This window comes from Haplochromis burtoni, unplaced genomic scaffold (assembly GCF_018398535.1).
Source record: "Haplochromis burtoni strain Fernald_Lab_line unplaced genomic scaffold, NCSU_Asbu1 Contig_897, whole genome shotgun sequence".
Classification (NCBI taxonomy): domain Eukaryota; kingdom Metazoa; phylum Chordata; class Actinopteri; order Cichliformes; family Cichlidae; genus Haplochromis; species Haplochromis burtoni.
In genome coordinates, this window is record NW_024583258.1 from 70051 (window position 1) to 87308 (window position 17258).

At 42.7% G+C, this 17258-nt stretch overlaps 2 protein-coding genes across 7 annotated transcripts in view; one reads left to right on the forward strand and one right to left on the reverse strand.

The window, feature by feature from the left end:
• The first annotated feature begins 1757 nt into the window (after window positions 1-1757).
• Window positions 1758-5778, forward strand: LOC102305999 (calcium homeostasis modulator protein 5). Its single transcript, XM_005951144.3, has 2 exons — window positions 1758-2556; window positions 3500-5778. Exons 1-2 carry the CDS (start codon window positions 2014-2016, stop codon window positions 3890-3892), a joined length of 936 nt encoding a protein of 311 aa, XP_005951206.1. The 5' UTR covers window positions 1758-2013; the 3' UTR covers window positions 3893-5778.
• Window positions 5779-12167: 6389 nt separating this feature from the next.
• tcaim (T cell activation inhibitor, mitochondrial) overlaps window positions 12168-17258 on the reverse strand; it is a 20496-nt gene continuing 15405 nt past the window's right edge. For 5 of the 6 annotated variants that reach the window (XM_042216007.1, XM_042216005.1, XM_042216004.1 and 2 more), the window contains 5 exons: window positions 15854-15892; window positions 15681-15772; window positions 15366-15598; window positions 15164-15295; window positions 12168-12780 (listed from right to left, as the gene is read on the reverse strand). In XM_042216007.1, the coding sequence (XP_042071941.1) occupies window positions 12555-12780; window positions 15164-15295; window positions 15366-15598; window positions 15681-15772; window positions 15854-15892 (722 nt within the window). In that variant the 3' untranslated portion in view covers window positions 12168-12554. The remainder of the gene's footprint in view (window positions 12781-15163; window positions 15296-15365; window positions 15599-15680; window positions 15773-15853; window positions 15893-17258) is intronic. The other variant, XM_042216008.1, reaches the window with a different exon arrangement.

The window sequence follows — 17258 nt, forward strand, 5'->3', positions numbered from 1 at the left end:
TGAACTGCATTTGTGAGGTCAAATACTGATGTTGGATGAGACTGTGTGGCTCGCAGTCTCTATTCTGTTTCATGCCAAAGGTATTTCAAAGTGTTGAGGCCAGAACTCTGTGCAGGCCAGTCAACGTCTTCCACACCAGGCTCACTCATTCATGTCTTTAACAGGCAACAGGAGGGGGATATTCCCAGACTTTCCCAATTTTGTGGGAACTTTGTGTGATATTGTCCAAAGTTTCTTGGTATGTTGAACCGTTAGGAGTTCCTTTCATTGCAACTAAGGGCCTGCACCCAAATCCTGAAAAAGACCGCACATCATACTTCACCCTGCACCAAACTTTACACTGGTGGCACAATGAAGTCAGACAAGTACTCCCAGCAGCTCCCAGACACGATTGGATTAGTCTGATTTGTCACTCTACAAAACTTCCACTGCTCTACAGTCAAGTGCTTTACACCGCTGCGTCCTGCGCATCGCATTATTGGAGATGTGATGCAGCTCGGCCATGGAAACTTCTTCCATCAAGCAATCATCAAGCCACATGAGGTTTGGAGGTCTGTAGGGACTGACTCTGCACACTATGGGTGTCACCATCCACTGAACCCCACTCTGTGATGCTACGTGGCCTACCTTTGTGGCCGACTTGCCTGTGTGCTTGATTTTATACATCTGTGTATAAAAGGGATTAGAACACCTGAATTCAATGATTTGGACGGGTGAGTAATATAATGTATGTAATGTATGCTTTTGCTCACACTGGGTGCTGCCTGCAATCTCAAAGTAGGTGGATCTGAACATTTTCTATTATTTCAGTAGCCCCCAAAAATGAATGAAAACCTAAATATTTTAAAACCTACAGTCAGGGAAATAATTATTAAAAATAACTAGTAAAGAAACGACCAGTCTATAACTTGAGTGGTAGGTTTATTTGAACAGTGAAAGACGGAACAATGAGCAAAAAAATCCAGAGTTATGAATTAATTTGCATTTTCATGAATTATACCTTTATAAACAAGCTTCACAGAGTAAAATAGAACCGAATGAGAGGGCACTTCATAGCTTGACTAAAACAGATCAGTGATGTAAATGAAACCTAATGAGAAACCTGCACTGGGCTAATGTTTGTATGCAGAATGCCTACAGGCTAGCAACAGTCACACCACTCTGACACCACATTTCCTGTCTGCACAGACAGATCACACCTTGGTTTACTTGATGGGTTTCATGTTTAATTCACATCACTGACAAAGATGTAGACATACGAACATCAGTCCAGGGCAGGTTTTTCATCTGACACTTAGTTAACACTCATTTTCGAAACACAAATGTGAGCTGTAGGAACTGTTGATGTGTTTTACACATGGACAGATTTGTCAGAGTGCAGCATTAATGCACTGCAAGCTTCAGTCCTGTGGGACAGGAACAGACACACCACATAGATGTTTGCACTTCCCCGCACGCTAAGCGCTGACTGTCTCTCTGCTACAGACGCCGCTGGTGTGCGCTCTAATAACCTGCTCTTGTGTTGCTGTTGTGTACTGTGTGTCTTCCCACTTTGCATGTTCTGTCATGTTTTTGCTCCTCAGATAGTTTCAGGTTACAGTCTGGATTGCATAATAGTTAAAAGACAACCAGAGTAACTGAACTAACAGGATTTTTCTCCATGACTGACTCACCTATGCTGGTGCTGGGGTGGGGGGAGGGGGGAGTAAAGAGGGATGGTAAAAGAGAAGAAAGCAGAGTTGAACTTTTTCACCTTTCTTTTTAGTATCGACTCTTCTCTGGAGATGGAATAGATATGGTAATAAAAGGGGAAGTGGTTGGGAGGAAGTGCAGCCTCACTGAAGGAGGGGCCTGCAGAGAAGATAGAATGCCAAAGGGAGGGGCACATCCAGGCTTGGCAGATGAGTTTGGTCTGGCTGTGGAAAACAGCACAAAGGAAGTGACTCCACACTGACACTTGGCTCTTTCACTTTTAGCTCTCTGCTGTTCCACTCGGATTTATTGGCCGACATCATGGATAACTTCCAGAGTATCTTGCGTTTCCTCGTGAATCAGAAAACCACAATTGGCTACAGTTTCATGGCTCTGCTGACTATAGGCGGGGAACGAATTTTCTCCATGGTCTCCTTTCAGTGTCCCTGCAACCACGACCAGAACTTTGCTTATGGCGTGACATTTCTGCTGGGACCAGCTGCAGTGCTGCTGATCTTTGGTATTTTCTCCAGTACCCGCTTTTGGAGGCTCTACACTGGGTGCTGCCTCAATCCCATGAAGCTTTGCCCCCGTGGAAACTGTTTCGGCTGTCTTAGGGTGTTCCTGAGTATTTTCACCGGGGCCTGTGTGGCTCCTATAATGTGGCTCTGTGTGGCTCTGCTCAATGGAACCTTTTATGAGTGTGCTGTTAGTGGTCTTGATGATAGTCTGGTGGTCGATCTCTTCTGCAAAAACAAGACATTGAAGTGTCGTGAGGAGCTGGCCCGGGTGCCCTGCGACCGCTCTAAACTGTCTAGCGAGGAGCGCATGGAGCTGCTGCTGATGTTCAGGGCTCAGTCTCAGGTAAGATTTCATAGTGATGTCGGGAGGGCGACTGGGATCCAACATTACAGACTTTCACACAAATTTGAAGTATGGGGTTCGATTGATCAGTATTTTGCTGTTTGTCTGTTATGGTTGTTGTGAGTGTAGTGGGGTTTCTAGTTTAAACAGCAGGCCATCACTGAAAAGGCACAAAGACTGATCATTTGTGTTAGACCATTATGTTAACAATGAAAAACTATCCTCTAACTCAGGGCTGGGCCACTCCAGGCCTCGAGGGCCGGTGTAGGTTTTAGACCTAACCCAGGGTCAGCACACCTGAATCACACGATGAGTTCATTAGCAGGCCTCTGAAGAACTTCAGGACATGTCGAGGAGGTCATTTAGCCATTTAAAGCAGCTGACACATCTAAAACCTGCAGGACACCGGCCCCCGAGGCCTGGAGTTGCCCACGCCTGCTCTAACTAAAGACTTACTGACCGATTTGTTAATTTATTTAATTTTGCTTCACTTAAAATAGTGTCTAGCTGCCAGACAACTTTTAGTAATTGAATATTGGTCCTTTATGGAAGTGCAGTCCTGAATTGCCGTTGCTGTGGTTCTTCATGTTGCATGTCTAAATAATGAAATCAAACTAATACATTTTACTTCCAGCTTTTTCATGTTTGCGTGCTCTGACTGCCAGGCTGTTCTCTTTTCGTTCAAAGGAAGTATGAAGAACATAACTATTTAAATACTGCATCACTGCCAAAAACAAACAAAAAACTGGGGCCTTCTTAGAAATCTAAGAGACTAAATTACTCTAGTAATTGAGGTTTGTGCTTCCAGGTATCTCAGTGTGATGTATTCAGGTGTTACACAGTCTGAAGGTGTCAGTTATCCCCCAACTCTCCTTTCCACCTTCTGAATTCTCTGCCGTCCCTAAAGACAGTCTGAAACTGACAGCATCATTTGTTTCTGCAGATTCTGGGCTGGTGCATTATCATTATTGGCGCTTTTGTAGGCCTTCTGGGTACCTGCTACAAAAACTGTCGCTCCCAAGTCAGCTACCTGCAGCTTAAATTTTGGAAAAGCTACATAGACAAAGAAAAGGAGCGGTTTGATGCCCTTGCTATAGAGTATGCCACCAAACTGGCTGAGAGAAACCTGGAGAGTTTCTTTGAGAACAAGGCACCCGATCCATTCCCGTTTCCCAACCACAAAGCCTGGGAGGAGATCTCTGCATACTACACGTTTTCCAGGAGCGAGCAGTATTACAGCACCCTGCAGAGGTATGTGGAGAAAGCGGAAAACAGGAACCTTCCACCAGAGAAGAGACCCGTCATGGATGTAGAGCACGAAACAGAGATGAACTAAACAGCATTTGATCTGGAAAACTGTTATTCAGATGTTCAGGGAAGTGATAAATAATGAATACACTGCATTGTGATTGTTCCTACTCAGCACGGATTTTATTGACAGTGCAAGTCTGACTCAGGAAAAAGCCTCCACAGCTGTCTCTTTATAACAACGCTGCCCCCACTGGTTAAACCAAAGAAGGAGCACATGAAGAGCATAACCACTTTGAAACCAAACACACCCACCGATGCTGCCTACCTCTTTTAGACTTCATGCTTTTGAGACCTTTCATAAATGACACTGCTGGGTAAAATGTCTCACTTTACATTTTCAGAGTAACTTGATTTAAACACAAAAAACAGCCGTGTGCCATTTGAACACTGACAGTAACAGCTGTAAATATAGTGTATTGTTATAACAGAGGGTAATCTGTAAGTGAGAGGAAAAGAAGAGGGCCACAGGAGGTTTTTGGATGCGGTAAAGGATTCCTGCTATAGAAGAGGGTGCAGGCTGTAGGCAGACCAACCCTAACAAGAGCTGCTGAATGAAGTATTGCACTAAACTGCAACAACAGCCCTCTGAAGACACTTGCACTGCAAAGATCCTAGTCTGAGGTGTCCCCAGCTTCAGAGTTGCTCTCCCAGACCACAGCAGTGCTCTGTGCTCCACAGAAGCTCTCCATCATGGATCTCAGAAATAGATCCTGCTCATGCCTTCTTGTGTGCAGCCTCTGTTGGTCTCATAGCTCAGCTTGTTGTCAGTTGTTCTCTGGCACCACATCAACGTCCATGACAGACGTGGACCTTTCACCGTCATCCACGAACGCTCTGTACGCCTCCTCCGTCACCTCAGTGACACACGTTTTGTTTTTTGTTTTGTTTTATTTAGTTTATGTTGATCATGTAAAAAATAACCAAACAAATTTCCCACGTGTTGGACCAATTAAGGTTTACCTTATCTTATCAATATACTTGTATGAAAAACAAGAAAAAAATCAAATAAAACTATACACTACAAAAGAAAAAACTGTACAAAATGAAGCAAACTAACATATCGCACCTTTCCTGATTGAGTTTACAAATCCAACCAAGAGTGGGAATAAGTGCATGCTTCTCTAACACCACCTCTTCTCCTTAAGTCATCTCTAATTATTTATCCAGCTTCCTTGTTGTTATAAACTTAAATAATAACAACAAACATACTCCAGATTGCATAGAATATAGTTCGTACATTAGCTTGTTCCTACAAGTCATTCACAAAACAGATGTTAATAAAAAATTCTGAATATGCACAGAAACTAAATAAACGAGACATTTACTGAAATTCAGCATCTTTATGTCACGTGAAGACTTCTTTAAACTGCTTCAGCTGTTGCACAGTTTCACTCCACGCACTGAAACACAAACATTTTTCCAACATTTAGCATGCAGATACATAACTTCCTACTTTCAGGGAAAAAAAATACTTTGAGTATTTCCTGATTTATTATTTTTCAGTCTGAATTACATTTGTGCTCTCTGCAATTTCACTAGATCTGCATATTTCACAATTTCAGGCTGTAAAAAGAGTAAATTTGAGGGAATCTGTATAGCCTGCATTGTAATGATTATAAATTTTGTCTTTCACAAAATTGTCCTTTACAGATTGATCACGCTTGTCTTTTTAGCAGTAGCGCTTCTGAAGAGCATTCTGTACCTTTGCTCAGGTGTGCAAAGAGTCCTGGCCTCTGTTACTCTGTTAAATTCTCAAAAAGAAATAAAGTACTAGACTTGAAACCACCACGAGCCTGGAAGATCATACACACAACTGAAGAGTCAACACGTTCTCTTGATTACTATGTTATGCTTTGAAAATCTGTTTTTCTTACAGTGTGTAATTTTTCTAAATAAAAACTTTGTTCATTGTGTTTATGCCTGATCATGTAATGTTGATAAATAAAATATTTAATCTGGTATTTTGTGGATAATGATTAAAAATTAGTCCCATGACACTGATGAGCACAGAGGCTAGCAGCCCTGACCCGAGTCTGCATGTATCACGGGGAAGCAGCAGCGGACTCCTCTGTCACAGGCATTTATTCTGTGTTACTGATCCAATGAAACAGGAAGAGCTGGTGTTACAGCACATTCCTGCCATCCTGTGATCTCTCTTTTGGCATATTCTCCTAATATCTCAGAGTTATTTCATAGCTAACAAAGTTTATTTTAGATCATGTTTTTAAATCAGGTTGTGATCTTAGAAACAGCTTCATAGCACGGATTTTAGAGTCATGTGCAAATATTGTAGCACTTTATATTGTAAAGCACTGCAAAATCAAATTAGTTCCCAGAACTCAAAGACTAAGTAGAGCTTGCTTAAGATGACTGTTAGGACAACTTATTCATTGCACGTATGCCGTCCTAAGAATAACTGGATGTTTCCGACTGTGCAGTACTGATGATTTACCCGCTGACAAACGTTAACCTTCTACTAAATTAAAAAGCAATTTGTTTTTTTGTTTTTTAAACCACATTTCGTTTTGTCATCCTTGACATTTCTAGTACAACACTTATATTAATATAACACTGAATGCAAATGTGACCCTTAAAGAATAATTAACAACACTTCTTGTAGTGGAGTTAAAATCAGCCCAACTCTTATTTTCAAATGTAATAAAGTATAACAGCCAACATACTGGACACTGTTCAGCTGAACAACAAACAATTACCATCATCAGTCTCAGATTTAATTATTCTGAAGCTAAGTTTAGGCCCACCACAACTTTGTTTTGTAGTTACATTACTGATATAATCAAAGTGAAATGTATTTATTGTTCAGTCTCTAGTTTAAACAACACATTGTGTTGCATTCAAACACAGAGGCTGGTATGATGTAATATTGTAAGGATGCTTGTTTCCAGGCATTACTGCCTGAATGACTGTCATGGATCGAGGTGATCCAAATGTGAGTGCAGAGGAAAGTCTTTGTCTTCCCTTCAGTACAGTGGCAGTGGATGTGGGTTGGAGATGCAATGAGCTTGAACCTGCAGGCGACCACCTTCACTGACCTGTGAAGGAGGACTCATCTCTCCTGCAGTCCTGCAAGCAAACAATCATATTCTTTGCTACACCAACTTATTTAAGACATTTTTTCAAACATTGCAGACTCCAATTCAGACCATCTCAGGCTCCCTCCCCACTGGAGAGGTGACATTCAGTGTCCCACTTGTCAGTCTGGATAGCCCTGACCACCACCCCACACACAATAATGCCATGAAAGCATATTTTTAAAAAGGGCTATGCAAACATGGCCAATAACTTTCATTCTGATGATGTGTAGAATAATTTGGGCCCAAAACAAATCTCACTGTTCATAAACTTGCAGACTTGACTATATAAGTCTGTGGGGTTTGAATAAATGCAGACCAAACTGTCGTTGTTTGTATTTACTTCCACAGCATGTCTTATAGAATTAACCGGAGTCATCAGAAACAGCAGAGCGCAGTCATATCTCAAGTCTATTACAAAATGCTTTTTGTAATTAAAGTGGAATTCAAAAATGAATTTACAAATGCAGATTTTATTAATTAATAACATTCTTGTTGTAATGACTAACTGCTCCTGACATGTTGGAGATGTTTGCTCTTTATACAGTAAAGTTACAGCTGGATACAAATAACATCAGGCTGATCCTGCCACGATTTTGTGTTTAAACCCATTTTGCACAGAGAGGCATTTTTTGAAAAGTATTGATAGCAATGTTGAATATTATTACACAGAAAAAACAACTACAGTAAAATAATCACATCGTGACGCCTCTGCCTTTGTAAATGGAGGGACAGTAACTGCTGTGTGTAGAAGCGTTAAAACTGAGAAGTCAGATTAACAGTATTTTGTCTCTATCTGCATTCTGCAATTCATCCTCATGTAAACAATAACGTGGCCACAGCGTGACGTGGAAAAAGGCGCATACCTCTGACGGTGTGTGATGAACTCTGTATTCCTCGTCCACACGTAAACGCAAAAAAGGAGTTTTAAAAAAAAATCTCAGTTTTCGGTGATTCGAAACGCCGTTTACGTGGACGAAACAGCTGCGTGTTCAAAATCACCTGTCGTGGACGCAGCGTAAAAGAGAACTGTCAAGAAAGTGTAAAACAAACACTACTGTTATTACTATTATTTCAAATGTAATTAAACAGAAATGTTCGTTACATGTAAAAGCAGTTTGCTTATGTTGTAATATAAGATTTTTTAGTCCCTTCAGGCCTCTGGTTACTGAGCCATCAGGTGCAGTGTTGTTAGGAATGAAAGTACAACACACAGGCGCAGCAAGACCAGAGAAAATACTGATGTGAGATACTCTGGATCAGATCCCAGTAACCATGTCTGAGATGAGCAGCCGGTCACAGGAGAGTGACATCAACTGTGAGGCTGCAAAATACCCTCGAGCGTGAGGAACAAGCCTGGATAGTTAAGTGAATATGTTACTGAGAGGGAGGATTGTGATCTAGTATTCACTAACATGCCCCAAACTCAGAGCAAAGGGTCAGTGCAATGGAAGAGGACAAAACAACACATTTCCTTTAACCACTTTGCCTGAGGGTGAGAACACAGTGGGGGGTAGATGGGTGCACGCAGTCATAAACACGGATCAGAACAATACAAGGCACGAAATGTTGCTAAAGGATAGAGTCAGACGATGGGCGTAGATTATGAAGAAACATTTTCCCCTGCTGCTAACCTGACTAGTATCAGGGCGTTGGTGCAAAAGGCAGCACAAGAAAACATCGTTTCACATGAGATGGATGTTAAAGCTGCCTATCTACACGCACCGATGGATTGTGAGGTATTCATGATACAATCACAGGGTTATGACGTGAAATCTGACACAAATTAAAAATGGTGAAAACAATCAGGCAGAAATCGGAACATGAATATCTGAGTGAGAGAAACTTTGTGCAGAATCCTGCTGACCATTGTGTTTGCACAAAGATGGCAGGAAATAAGAAGGTGAAGGTTTTCATAGTAAGGGTAGATGACCTGATCATTGCTGCCAGCGACAAAGTGAACCAACTGGTGTGAAGAAAATGCTGGCAGCGAAATTCAAAATGAAGGATTTGGGTAAACTGAGACATTTCATTGGAACAGATTTTGACCTGAGTGATAAATGTGTAAAAATGTCACAGAAACAATATGTGGAAGAAATACGTGAAAGGTTCAACATGCAGGACTGCAATGCTAGGCTGACACCTTGTGAGCAAAAACGGAAGTACACAGAGAGGCAGTGGGCCGTCTGATCTATGTGGCCACATGAGTTTTATAGTCAGTAAACTTTCACAGTACTCAACCAACTGAAGACCAATGGACTAAGATATTTGTGCGCCGCCAAAGGTTTATGAACATAACCAGGGTGCCATGGCGTTGGCTGTAAACATGTTGACAGCATGACTTTGTGAGGTCAACTGTGAGTGAAGGAAAAATAACTTTGGATTATTGTCCATGGTGGCAGATGTAATGACAAAACCTACAACAAAAAGTTGTTTAATTTTGAAAAATGTGTGTTTGGACATTAACCCGGTACATGAACATGTACACAGTACTGGGTGAGATGCAGAGAGGTGTCTAAGAAACACCCAGTGCATCATGGGAATCCCCAGCAGCCTGCACCTATTGCAGCATAACTAAGGGAGGATTCAGGGTCACCTGGTCCAGCCCTAACTATATGCTTTAGCAAAAAGGAAAGTTTGAAGCCTAATCTTGAAAGTAGAGATAGTGTCTGTCTCCTGAATCCAAACTGGAAGCTGGTTCCACAGAAGAGGGGCCTGAAAACTGAAGGCTCTGCCTCCCATTCTACTTTAAATACTCTAGGAACAACAAGTAGGCCTGCAGAGCGAGAGCCAAGTGCTCTAATAGGGTGATATGGTACTACAAGGTCATTAAGATAAGATGGGGCCTGATTATTTAAGACCTTGTATGTGAGGAGCAGGATTTTGAATTCTGGATTTAACAGGAAGCCAAAACAGAAGAAATTACTATTTATATTTTATTCCTCATTTGACAGAAATGAAGGTGAAAATCTTTTTCTTTTACTTTCACTGAGATCACTGGTGTGTGATGTGTCTGATGCTGAGAGACCCCAGAACTGTAAGAACAGGATTGTTAGGCTGCATCTCCTGACCCAACAGTAATTTTGAAATTAGCTAGTAACAGCTAATGTACTTCTGGAGACTAGAGTCTATCACACTTTGGTAATAAAGTAAATATAATATGTTCAACACTGAATTGATTGTATTCCTGATGGACTGAGCAGTAAATGAAAGTCTGCCACCGGTTAGTCCAAAAAAAGGTTTTTTATTTAACGCAAAAAACCCAAACTTTGGTTAAATTATACATGAATCTAAATCTCAGGTCCATAAAAGAGGTCAAGTAACAGAACTGGACTCAAAAGCTGGCAACAAACAATACTAACACAAACAAACTGACCTTCTAAAGGAGACTTAAATAATGTCTGATCAGCCTACAAAGACACAAAAAGAACACACAAAAACCTAACTGAAACTAACATAACAAATTCCATTTACCCCCCATGATCCAGAGTAGTAGTATGACCCAATTTGCAGGTCTCCATATAGGCTTGCTCCGCCCCCTTTTCCACCTCCTAGCTCATCAACCAGCTGCCACTGACGTAACGCAGAAAACAGAGAAAGATTAAATCATACAAATAGCAGTGTAAGCTGACATGTGCACACTTGCTTTACAGTATTGTGTGACTGTATAAATTAATTAATTCTAAACCAAAACCAATTCTTTATTACCCTGTAAATTATATCCTATATTTAAAGAAAGAAAAACAAAAGTGTAGTGTGATGCACACGTTTGGTAGCTGCAGCGTCCTGATTATTCCAGAGAGTGCTGGGAGTCACAGAGTAGGCCCTGGTCTGTGTTCAATACTGAACAAATGTAAACTTTTTAAAATTATGCAAAATGCAAAACGCCGTGTCTCTAATCAAACTTCTGTAACGTCAGAGGTGATGTTCATATGTTAATGGTTTTCTTTTGTTTTTGATCGACTGCAGAATATTTTTATAAAGTCCCAGAACAGGAAAATCTCTTTACTGATCTGAATTATAATATTTCTGACTGTCTGAGGCAAAATTTCCCAGATTCAAATCGAATCGAATCGATTCTAGAAACCAGGGACGATACCCAGCCCCGGTGGCTTTGCCACCCACCTGTCGAGGGGTGCAAAGAAGAAAACTGAGGTTTTCAGACTCCTGTCCTGCCTGCAGAGGTCCCTCCATGTCCTCACAAATTCCTCCTCATCATTGTTGATCATTTATAGTCACATTGCTGCTAAGGAAAGTTTCAAAGCTCCAAAACTCAAGAATTTACCTAATTTTGTTCTGTGTACAGGTACAGCTCAGTGGGTCCAATAAAGGTTCAACAGTTCAACAGTTTGTGTTCAGAAGCAGAATTTATTTGTCATTTTGACAAGAAGACAAATTTTATGAGAAATCAATGAAGAAACACCAATTCTAAGGAGTTAACTAATGTTTTTTGTCAAATACGAGTCAGAATTAAAATTCCACTGTGAAATCTTTTTGTTTGAATAAAGGTCAAGTTCAATTAGAATGATGAGAGTCATCGTCTTTATAGCTTCACACGTCTGAAACGCCCAACAGTCCCCCAACAGCTCCACCCACTGAAGAAGCCGCCCAGTTCCACTTAGTCCTCTGTCTGCACCACACAGCACAGAAGGTTGGACTGGTCTGACTCCCAGTTTATCTCATTATAGTGAATCAGGGTTATCCATCCATTCTCCTCCACCTATCAGGGTTGCAGGTGGACTGGAGCCTATCACAGCCCTGCTCAGGCTGTCAATCTGACCTGGGCTAACACAGAGACTCAACCAATCACACTCACATTCAGACCTGTGGGCAGTTTGGAGTCACCGAATAAGCTAACCCCACTAACTGAATCAAAAGACAAAAGTTTGCACACCCCATGATTCAAGCCTGTAGAGCCACCTTCATCAGCAAGTCATTTTCTCTGAGTCATTGCAACAGCTTAGCTCTTGTCTTGGGATCATCGTCCTGCTGAGTGAGCTAATACCAGATGCCCAGGTCCATCACTGTGCTGACAGGGTGTCCAACTGCAGGCCTCGAGGGCCGGTGTCCTGCAGGTTTGTGTGTCCTGTGTGACCAGATGCAATTTCACAAACCTACATTTGGTTGTTGTTGTTGTCGTTTGGTTTTTTAAACAGAGAAGAGGTTTTTCTTTCACACTTGCTGATGATTGACATGTTAAAAGCAGGGTGGATATACAGAGGTTTTTATTGGACTCCTGTGAAACGTTTTCCACACTGACTTCACATTTCTACAAAGTGAAAAATCACTTTTCATACTCATTGCAATAAATAGTTACAACTTTGACAATTCTGTGCTTTAAGCCACGTCTACACTACAAGTCACACGTTTGTCACACATCACTTTGAAGTGTAGCCCGGTCGCATGTGAACATTGCAGGCTGTACAGGTATCCTTCACTTGTGCTCTTAAAGTTCTCTGAACATTTCCTTGACAAAGCATTTGCAGAAAAACGTCTGTGTGATGTCCTGGTAAATGTGCTTATTTCTGCTGAACAGTATCAATGTCTAAAAGTAGTTGTCACACATGGACCGACAAAAACGTGTAAATCTGGAGGTCAGCTCTTCCAGTCCCAGGGGACACACAGGTCTCCATCTTGCATGACAGAGTAGAAGTGAGAAACACAGATCTGGAGGCCTTGCATGTGGGGGGAGCGCTGCTCCAACAGTCTTTCACAGCATTGAATCATCTGGGCAGGGCTGACACTGGGCTCCTTAGACAAGCTCCTCAGAGACAGAGTCTCAAGACACAGCTTCACCACGGCCTCCTCCTCTGCCTGCAGTCTGCACACAAACAGGCAGGTGACAAAGTCAACATACAGACAAACAGGATTCTTAATAAGCACCAGATAGAAAAACTCTCAGGCTGCGTTCACTCTGCAGGTCTTGATGCTCAATTCAGATTTTTTGATCAAATCCGATGTTTTTGTCTGCTCGTTCACACTACAAATAAAATGCGACAGCAAACGTGCTCTAGTGTGAACGCTCAAAGCGGCGCATGTGCAAAAGAAGACGTCACACACAACGCGCTCTGTTTAGACCCAGAGCAACAGTATGTGTGACTGATGGCCTTAATATAAAGACTTCAGACTTTACGTTTCCCAATTTTTGCTTTAAGTTATTTTGTTATTTACATAATAATGTAAATAACCTAATAATGATCCTTGTTGCTGTTTTAGAGGAGCGCTGCTTCTAGCTGCAGGTTTCTGTCAGAATCTGCAGATTATACAGGACAAATAAAATGTTCACGTTTCTCCAACGTTGTCGTCCCAGCAGTTTCACTGGATGGCCAGGAAGCGTTCGCGATGTCTTCTCCGGCGCTGATAATTGGCGTCTGTCTTGTGTCAGTGACGTAAAAGACGGATTTAATGCGACGTGACCATCAAACAGCAGTCGCTTTCTAAAACATCAGATATGTATCGGATTCAGCACCACATACGAAAGTGACCCAGGATCGGATTTGAAAATATCGGATTTGTGCCGTTCACACTGTCACACCATGATGGGATATGGGTCGCAGAGGGTCAAAAAATGGATTTGATGCGCTTTCGCCTGCAGTGTGAACGCAGCCTCAGTATCTTTTGTCCTCATGTTGTTGTATTCGTTTGTATTAGTGTTACCATGATTGGGTTCCTATAATGAACTCTGGGTGATAAGTTAGCAGCGATGCAGGTGGATGCTTCTCTGGTGTCCTGGATTGTTGATTACCTGACAGGAAGACCACAATATGTACGTCTCCCACAGTGTGTGTCTGACAAGGTGATCAGCAACACAGGGGCACCACAGGGGACTGTCCTCTCCCCCTTCCTCTTCACCCTCTACACCACAGACTTCAGCCACTGCACAGAGACCTGCCATCTTCAGAAGTTTTCTGATGACTCTGCGGTGGTTGGATGCATCAGCAGGGATGATGAGACAGAGTACCGGGCTGTGGTCGACTCCTTTGTCACGTGGTGTGAGCAGAATCATCTGCAGCTCAACGTGGCAAAGACCAAGGAACTGATCGTGGACTTCAGGAAGACCAGGAAACACTTGACCCCTGTTTCAATCCAGGGGGTCAGTGTGGACATTGTGGAGGACTATAAATACCTTGGAGTACACATTGACAATAAACTGGACTGGGCTAAAAACACCACAGCACTTTACAGGAAGGGCCAGAGTCGTCTCTATTTTTTGAGGCGACTGAGGTCCTTCAACATCTGCCAGAAAATGCTCAGGATTTTCTACGAGTCTGTTGTGGTCAGTGCGATCCTCTATGCTGTTGCATGCTGGGGGAGCAGGCTGAGGGTCGCAGATGCCAACAGACTCGATAAACTGATCACAAGGCCAGTAATGCTGTGGGGACGGAGCTGGACTCTCCTAGGGTGGTGTCCAGGATAAAGACAATCATGGATAACACCTCCCACCCACTGCATGACGTACTGGCTAGTCAAACGAGCACGCTCAGTGAGAGACTGAGATTACCCATGATGCACCACTGAACGACACAGGAAGTCATTCCTGCCCGTGGCCGTCTCCCCGTACAACTCCTCCATCCAACACACTGTGAACACTGCAATAGTTTCACCCTTTTTACACACACTCTTTCTACTCTAATATTCTTGACATTTATTACTTGGTGACTTGCATATATTGTGCTATCCTCTGATCTTAACATATTGTGTTGATAAACAGTCTAGTTGGTTTTTGTTAATGTTACTTTACTGGAGCAATCCTAAAGTATTCTGATTCTGATTGATTGAGCAAGTTGACAACAAGATCTCAAATTCTAACAGTAAACACAGCGACTGAATAGACTAAAAATAAAAACTAGTAATTTCAATCAACACCGTCTAGTTAAACTTGGGCAGTTGTAGGTGTGGTGGTCACATTGTATAAAGCAGTCATGGATGTAGGCGTGTGGGGGTTCTATCACAGAGGCAGTGCTGGGTACGTGCTGCCCCATAAATCGGCCTTCATGGAGTTCCAGCTGTAAATCGTATTACTGCTGGCAGGAGCAAAATCACTTATGATTGTTGCTTGACAACGTTTTTGAAATTGTTTCTGCAAACATGCTAGCATCTCGTAAGAGAGGAAAAATACTAAATATGATATAAACTATAAAAAGACCCCTCCCACCCCCCCAAAGAAAGACAGCATGCAAACAGACAGACTACGTCACACTCACTGGTTTTTGCGTTGGATGCGCCGTCGGGCTTCAGGGGCCTGGTTCTGAAGGAAGACCTGTAGTGTAGGAAGATCACATTTGATGGGAATAACGAAGTGTCCCATCTCATGAAGACTGGGGTTGGAGCGGTCACTGGAAGAGACACAAACATTAAATAAACTGCACGTGCTTGTGATGGTCAGTGGTTAAAAGGGTTTCGTACTTTTCCAGCAACATGGTGAGGCCCTGCAGACTCCTGGGGTGCAGACGAAGGTGGTGGGACATGAGACGTTTGTGGAAGGTGTTTAGGGAACTGTAGTGCTCAGCTATGGGCTGAACTGGTCCCAGTCTGTCCATGTGCACCACTTGGGTTCCACCCAGGAGGAGGCTGATCCTCTCCTTCAGCCAGTGTGTCTGCTGCTGCAGGCTATGATAACCAGGCAGCTGCTCAAAAAGCTGGAGGCACACAGCAGGGGTCAGAAAACGAAAGGCAGCACAGAGACTATACATGCCAGCAGGACAGCCACAGCTGCATTACTTTTGTCCACTGATGATGAACATCCATGGTTCCCAGCATGACGTGTCCAGAGGCATTCATCCCTGACTGGTCGGCAAACACAACCGTATGTCCTGGTAAGAAGACGAGTGCGTGAAAACTGTTCTACACATCTACACGCAGTGGCAATGCTCCCAAAATGATGAGATACCCACTCTTTCCACAGAAACAGGTCTCTAGGATATGATCACTGTCTGAAAACACATCAGAGGTCGATATGAAAACCACCCGCTGATGGAGGACGTGACTTTGTTTGGTGAAAACAGTGTTTGATTGAAATAATCGTGCTAAAACAAGAGTTTACATGTTCTTTAATACCGTAAATCATCTCTAATAACCAAAATATTAATCAGAGTCTTACTGATATGCTGAATGAGTAATGATGGAGGATGATTCGACCCTGGCAGATCAGGATGTGAAAGATAAGAAACCTGTCTCCAGCCCGTCGTTATGGTTGTATTTCCTCAACACAGAATCATAATATAAATGTGATTGTGGTCAAAGTTAATCATGCTTAACAGCTTAGAAACTGATCAGAAGATAATCAGTTATAAGTTCGACCATTACAACTAATAAGAAAATATAATCTATGACATGATTCTGATAAAAAGGACCTCACCGAGACTCTGTACAGAGCAGCCTGTTCGGGCAAAGATGGCCTTGGCGGCTGTGTGTGTGTGTGTGTGTGAGGATGGAGTGACACACTAAGAAGCCAGTAACCTCAGAGAATCTCTGACTTTACCATGCATCATTTTAAAACAAGTTATATAGTGATTAACAAACCACAAGCCAGTTTTGGAGGCCGTGGACTGGAGGGCCAGGTCCTCTGCCTGCCACCCAATCAAGTAAGCACCAAACCCCTACGGCCCTCCTGTGGAGGGTGAGCCCACAGGAGGAGGGAACCATGTGCTATTCCTAGATGTGCCCAGCCAAGAAACCCCTGAATTGTTCCCCTTCAGGTTGGGGAACTTGTTCCCGCGTTAGGGATGAGTGGAACTGACAGACAGTTCCAACCGTCGGTCACAAGCTCTAAAAGAACGAGGCTGAAATAAGACATACGTGTCAGAAACGAGTCTCCTTTGAAGAGTGGCGGGGCTGTGCCTTCCAGACAGAGGGAGGAGCTCACTCATTGGAGAGGCTGCGTTCACACTGCAGGCGAAAGCGCATCAAATCCGATGTTTTTGACCCTCTGCGACCATCTATCCCATCATGGTGACAGTGTGAACGGCACAAATCCCATATTTTCAAATCTGATCTGGGTCACTTTCGTATGTGGTGCTGAATCCGACACGTATCTGATGTTTTAGAAAGCGACTGCTGTTTGATGGTCAGGTCGCATTAAATACGTCTTTTACGTCACTGACACAAGACAGACGCCAATTATCAGCGCCGGAGAAGACATCGTGAACGCTTCCTGGCCATCCAGTGAAACTGTTGGGAAGACAACGTGAACATTTTATTTGTCCTGTATAATCTGCAGCTATCCTTTGAAGCAGCGCTCCTCTAAAACAGCAATAAGGATCATTATTAGGTTATTTACATTATTATGTAAATAACAAA